The 7,026-nt window shown below is 34.9% G+C and overlaps 1 protein-coding gene across 1 annotated transcript; it reads left to right on the top strand.

Moving 5' to 3' along the window:
- The first annotated feature begins 303 nt into the window (after window positions 1-303).
- Window positions 304-2,215, top strand: LOC123200221 (RING-H2 finger protein ATL13-like). The gene has a single exon (XM_044615374.1). The coding sequence runs from the start codon at window positions 583-585 to the stop codon at window positions 2,062-2,064; it is 1,482 nt and encodes a 493-aa protein (XP_044471309.1). The 5' UTR covers window positions 304-582; the 3' UTR covers window positions 2,065-2,215.
- Window positions 2,216-7,026: the final 4,811 nt, after the last annotated feature.

Below are 7,026 nucleotides of genomic sequence, written 5' to 3' on the forward strand. Positions count from 1 at the left end.
ATTTTTTTATTATTGTTCTCGGGGACATCAATGGTGCCTTGGAGAAGCTGATGGTGGGTTCTTTTTCAAAGTCAACCCACAAGAGATGAGTGAAGAGAGAAGAGAAAGTGTTTGACACTTTTTTTTAACCATGAAGTTTAGACTGTGAAAGTTATTTAGGGAGCTTAATGACAGTACAAGTAAGTCATTTACTTTTCTGTACTGTTTGGTAGATATATTAGTTGCTGGTCTTTGTTTTTGAAAGCTCAGGTCCTGATCTCATTTATGTCGCATATCTTTTTCAATTCACATTCAATTCTTTCTCTCTCTATTTCTATTACTTTCTCTTTCTTCTTCTGTCTCTTTTTGCATTTGACTTGCAGTTTCCTTTTATACAAGTTAAAAAAAATTGGATTTCCATTATCAAAATCCCTGTTTTTGTACTTTTATTTTACACACACACACACACACAGTTTTAAACCTGAAACTGGTTTTGGAATTGGAATTTATTTGTAGCACCAAATGGGGTTCTTGAAAGCATATGATTTTGTGCAATAGTCTCAATCTTGGTGAGTTTTGTTCAACTTTTGTGTACCAAAAAATATGGGTTGGCTTCACCTTGAAATCAAGGAAAACTCAATTCTTTCTCCTTCATTGCAACCATATTTTATCCCACCACCAGTACCTCAACAGAATACTAATGCTGTTATCAATTTGAACAACAAGGTCAGTCCAAGTGTTTTGCTTATTATTATAGTTCTTGCTATCATTTTCTTTGTTTCTGGTTTGCTTCATCTTTTAATTAGGTTTATTTTGAGACCTCCCAGTAGAGAACCTGAAGATTTGGATAGTGTAACTGCTCTTCAAGGGCAATTACAACAACTCTTTCATCTCCATGATGCTGGAGTTGACCAGTCTTTTATAGACACTTTGCCTGTGTTCTATTACAAAGCCATTATTGGACTCAAGAACCCTTTTGATTGTGCTGTTTGTTTGTGTGAATTTGAGCCTGAAGATAAGCTTAGATTGTTGCCAAAATGTAGCCATGCCTTTCACATGGAGTGTATTGACACATGGCTCTTGTCTCACTCCACTTGCCCTTTATGTAGAGCTAGTTTGCTCCCTGATTTCTCTTCAAACAATACTTGTTCTCCCATTGTCCTTGTTCTTGAATCTGAGAGTGACAGCTCCAGGGAGATAGTTGCTGATAGAGAAAGTGCCAATTTAGGCAGAACAAGTTCAGTTCTTAGAACAAACAGTGAAATTGGATCATCCCACATTGATTATACTCAAAAATCTTGTGAAATTTTAACAAAAGAAGATGGGAATGGAATTCCCCTAGCACCTACTACAGTTGTAGATTCAGGGGAAAAAGTTGTGCCTGTTAAACTGGGAAAGTTCCGAAATGTGGATGCTGCTGAAACTAGTAGTACTAAAAATATTGATACTAGAAGGTGCTTTTCCATGGGGTCCTTTGAGTATGTAATGGATGAGAATTCTTCATTGCAAGTGCCAATAAGAACCCCCATGAAGAAACAGGCTAGTAAGAAGCCTTCCTTGCCACTGACGCCCGGTCACAGACCAGCTATGTCAGAATGTGATTGTGAATCGAGAAGGGAATTCAGTGGCTTCAACACCTTTAAAGGCCTTGAAACTAATGTTGGTGCTAGTATTAGTGCTAGCAAGGGGAATGCTGTCGGGAGGAGCAAAAGGGATAGGGATAGCTTCTCTATATCAAAAATTTGGCTTCGAGGTAAGAAGGAGAAGCAGAATTTGCCAGAGGATTCATCAAGGAGAGCTTTCTCGTTCCGGTTTCCAGTGACTAGAAATGTTGATGGTACTGCTGACTACAGGGATGTGAAATTGAAGAATGCAAATGCTGGTGCTAGAAGGACAGTTTCTGAGATTGGCATTGCCAGATGGGAAAATGGAGGAAGCGAATTCGGTCACGGCGATGAGGAAAATCAAAGCTGTGGCAGTTTCGATTTGCAGGCCAAGACACCATCCTTTGCAAAGAGGACTCTACATTGGCTGTTGGGGAGACAAAAAAAGGTTGTTCATTCATCATTTACATCAAATATTTAGTTTCTTTTACTTGCTTATTTTCTTGGATTCATTTTCCAGGAAAAGTTGTACTATAATTTCTTCATTGTGCAAGGCAGAATTGGATAATTTGTACGAGGAAAAAAAAAAATGAAAGCTAAATACATAGTTGTTGCATTCTTGCTTAAAAACATGTTTGCTTTCCACAGCCTTATTAGATGCTCAAGATTTGCTTATTCATTATACTCGTTTCTTACTTATGTCTTCTCCATGCCATTTTTGTTTTGCCTTTAACCATCAGTGTCCCTCTCTGTTCCCTTAATTAAATAATTTTTTGTTTTTTACAAAATCTTTACTTTTATCATTTGGCCAATACATTCACCTTCATTAAGTACCATATTTTTGGTTTCTAGTCTAAGATTAAAAAAGGGGGTTCCTCTAGGTGTATGTGCATCCAACCAATCAAAAGTTTTATGTTCAATCAATTAGAAGTTTTACGTTTGTCATGTCGAAAATTTTCTTTGTTTTGAGAACATAAACCTTGGGTTGAATCTAGGGCTCGATTCAAGCTAAGCCAAGTCTAAACATATGTTGTCTCAAGCTCGAATTAAATAGCCAGTGAAATGTCATCTAAGAGTCGTTGATGGGAGGAATAATATCATCAACTAATTGAATAATACTATCAATGAGATAATCAATATCATTGGAGGGGGATTCAAGCAAAACTTTAGTGGCTTGTCAAGTTGAAACCACAACTCAAATTTGGTTTGGATCAAGTCAAACACTAGACTAAGCCAAGTCAGTTTGGTTCAAATCCCATCCTATGGAATTTATGGTAAAATTTGATGGAGGGAATCCGTTTTGGCCCCAAGCATATATTGATAGCTTTATTTCCATAAATGTGTAGTATTCTCCAGTTTCAAATGTAACAGCAGTAAAAGCAAGTACCTTCTTCCACATAAATTGTTTCAATACCCACACATAAATAAATTGAATCTCCCACCTGAAAGAGGAATCAAAATTGAACTAGAAATGGTGGCAACTGGCAACTGCTCATTGATTGTGCCTTAAATATTTCTCTTTCAGACTTTAGCAGAAATTGCTCAACAATGTCATTGTGGTTACAGGCTGTGGTATTTAATAGAGAGCAACCAATTTTAATGCGATTCACAAAGATTTCTAGGTGGTATGGGGGTACTAAACATTAATGGCTGATGTTAATAAGGCCATGGGGTTGTTGTGTGGGCTTGTGTTTGTGTTATGAATAATAGTATGCGGACAAATAAGTAGTATAAATTGAAATAACAACTCATAATTAGATGATGTGATTATTTTTTTTCTTACTTCAAAATCACTTAATTAGATATTATCATATCAGTTTATATAAATAAATTTGTACATGTAGTATTGTTGTGTTATTTGTGACACCTACGCACCACTTTATGTGGAATAATAATATATTTACTCATTCAGATTGAAGTGATAATATGTGATTAAGTGATTTTAAAACAAGAGAAAAAGTAAATAATCACATTATCTAATTATATGTTGTCATGTTAATATTTATATGGAGTAATACTATATATTCAAATAAATCTTACTAATTTATTAATACAGAATTAAACAATTATATGTTATCACATCTATTTTTTTAGGCAAATTACTACGATTTATTTGCATTTTCCTATTTGTTTTGAGTTGGACATGAGTTTGCATTTTATATCATGGTTTTGAAAATCAAATCAAATAGGTCAATAAGACCCATAGGCCAATCCAACCCTAATTCAAGGTTGTGTTGATGTTGGTGTGCATTTTGTAAATTTTTTTGCAATTGGTGGGACTAAAACTGAGTTTCTAACATTTACTAAGTACGAATAACACCATTTGACCACAAATCTCAATACTAAAATATTATAAAGATTGGGTGTCGTTTTCTTAGTTTGATTGCCAGTTCAACTAGTTGGATTAAGAAAACTCAAACAAAGTCTTTGATTGAGTTAAGACATAATCTGATAATTAAAACATTTTTCTATATTATCAAACTATTAATTGTTATGGATCAAGCTGAAATTTTGTATCAATAATTTAAATTAAAAGATTCTAATTTCTGTTCGTATAAGGAATTGTGTTTCATATATTTAACTAACCTAGTTGAGATATTATTTTTTCAAAATTTTAAATTAAAATTTAAGTTTTAAAAGTAAGTAGAGATGACAATGAGATGGGTTTGAAACAGGCTATAATTATCAAAATTTTACGTCCTTCTCTCACTTAATAATATAATCATCGCATAAATGAACAAAATTTAGATATAACATGTATATCATGCAATACGTATTTTATGTGATAAAATTATATTAAATATGTATCCGTTGCAAAAGCAATCAATCATTATGATAATTGAGTGAATAAAAAAAAGTACTTATATAACAATATTTAATTAGAAAATTAAGAATAATTCAATATATTTGTTTTTGTCAACAAACTTGCGTATGATATCTAAACCCTAAACGGATGGATTATAATAAATTTTTTTATAGTCTATCGAATTCGCCTTGTTTAGGGAGTCTAAACCTAATTTCATAGAAACTTGAAAGTTTTAGGCCATTTGTAGTACTTTTTCTTGGTTAGGAAACTTGTTATGCAATTTGATTACGAACAGTTCGAATTGAATCTACACTTACATGTGTAAGTAACAAAGTGTGTAAGACATTTGTTTTAACTTTTCGCAGATTGGGCCTTAGCCCTCCATTATGGACATTTAAATATCGGATTTAAGGCCCAGTTTTACTGTTTATTTTTTTAGGCCAATGGGCTGGCCTTTGGTCTTCACATTCATTTTCATTGGATTATGGTTTGAAAAAAAGTACTAATTCCCCCATCCTTTTGCTAAATAAACATCAAACCCTGATGAAAATGAAATTTTATATTTCCAGGACAACACAAGTCTTCTAGTCCACAGTGTATGATTAAAAGGGCTGGATTCTTCCCCTCCAATCGCAGCTTAGGTCAAGCAAGCGAACTTTGAGTTCAAATAGAATTGAGTTTAAATTAATAATTGAATTTGTTTTTATAAATGAAAATTTTGAGAGAATTCGAAAATTTGAATTCGACCTCAACTTGAATTGCATCCAAAATCAAATTACTTCGAAACCAAATTCAAGTTGAAATCAATGAATACTCATACCTGTTTGTTTGTCAATCTGCGATTGGTATACACTACTAAATAAAGCGGGCAATGCATTAAAGATTGTTGGGCAACCTGGTAGCTTTGTCAGCCATTTTGGTGGGTTATTGGCTTGATGGTGATATAATTGTTGAGGAGGTTCGTATGAACAATCATTACAAAGCCATTATTCAGAATAAAGGTGTCTATAAGCCGGGTTAAGCCTAAGGTTTGCTACAGTATAAGCCAGATGTATAAGTCTTACGACCTGGCCCAATATATATGGATTCGGGCTTTAAACAAATCGACCTATTAATTTTAATAAAAAATTAATTTTTAATATTATGTGAACAATACCACTAACATGAGTCTATGCATAGGCTTTGTGTCTAGGTTCATAATCAACCTAGAAGGCTTATGGGTTAGGCTCGGCATGCTATAGTACTAAATGGGTCTTTTCAGACCAAGCCATTTTCCTGAGCTTTAGATAGGGTCTTGAGATAGCTAGGCCGATTGACACCTCTAACTCAGGATCTTTTAAGGATCCAACGAGTCATGCTAATTACATGTTTAAAAAAAAACACATTAATGTATAAGGACTGGCTAGTTCTTATACTAAAATTATACCGTCATCCCCACAATACTGGTGGAGTTTCATTCCAACCCCTTTGGAAGGCACTGGAGGTTATTCAGAACATACAAGCGGGTGGCTGTGGTGTTATATTGCGCAGGAATGAATTCAGCCATTTGTGATTTTGTTGCAAGTTGTGAAATTTATTAGGGGAGTAAACATCAGGCTATGAGTCCTGTGGGACTGCTTCAGCCCCTCCCGATACCGGATAAAATATCAGAAAATGTTTCTATGGATTTCACTGGAGGATTGCCAAATGCAAGAAAGAGTGATATAATGTTAGTGGTGGTGGACCGGCTAACCAAATATTGTCATTTTATGGCTCTTTCGCATCCGTATATTGCTAAAGAGATGGCCAATATTTTTGCTAAAGAGGTGATTAAGCTTCATGGCTGTCCTCGGACAATTGTATTAGATTGAGACCACGTTTTTATCAGTCAATTTTTGGCTGAGTTGTTTCACATCGTGGGCATTACTCTCAAATTTAGTAGTGTGTACCATCGCACTTAGTATAAGTAGTAACTAGAGAATGATGTTAGCCTGTTGTTCTAGTGCAGTTTATATAAATTATTTGCTGGATAACTTCACCTTTTGTCCAAACTCTGAAGTATTTATTAATGCCAGAATCACTATATTTGGCATGGAACAACCTGCAAATGGTGCTAGTGAGCTTCTTTTGAAGTTCTCATGTAGTGAGTCTGGACTCTGCAAATTCCTGGTATTCTTAGAATCGCTGAGTTTTTTTGTTCGTTGTACTTTTGGATATTCTCAGAATCAGCGTATTTGTAAATGTATCGCATTCTTACTCTATCAAGTTCATTGGTTCAAAATTCTACTGGTACTGCAGCTAGAACAGTGTGAATCCAGTATTTCAACTTTCTATCACTGGTACAGTGAACCCAAACATGAAAAGCTAGTGGGTGGTGTTGCAGGTTGGCCTACCTGGCTCACTAGCCCACATGCTTTGAACAATTAGCCATTAGAGGTCCTCTTTCAGCTGCACCCTGCCTATAATGAAAAGTCTCATGGCTTATCCATTCATCTTATTTCACCAGGTTCTGGAAAGCTAGCAAAGACGATGTAAAACCTGAAGGCTAATGTCAAGCCATTCATTTTATCTAGGGAAAACATGACCTACTTGTAGCCTGATAGAGGCCTAATTACCAAAGTTTATTTCCGCAGGCCCAAGAAGAGAATAGAGGAAGTA

The sequence above is a fragment of the Mangifera indica genome, chromosome 17, assembly GCF_011075055.1.
Source record: "Mangifera indica cultivar Alphonso chromosome 17, CATAS_Mindica_2.1, whole genome shotgun sequence".
Taxonomy (NCBI): Eukaryota; Viridiplantae; Streptophyta; class Magnoliopsida; order Sapindales; family Anacardiaceae; genus Mangifera; species Mangifera indica.

Excerpts from the sequence above, each read along its gene's own strand:
- LOC123200221 (XM_044615374.1), top strand. The coding sequence starts at position 583 with ATGGGTTGGCTTCACCTTGAAATCAAGGAAAACTCAATTCTTTCTCCT.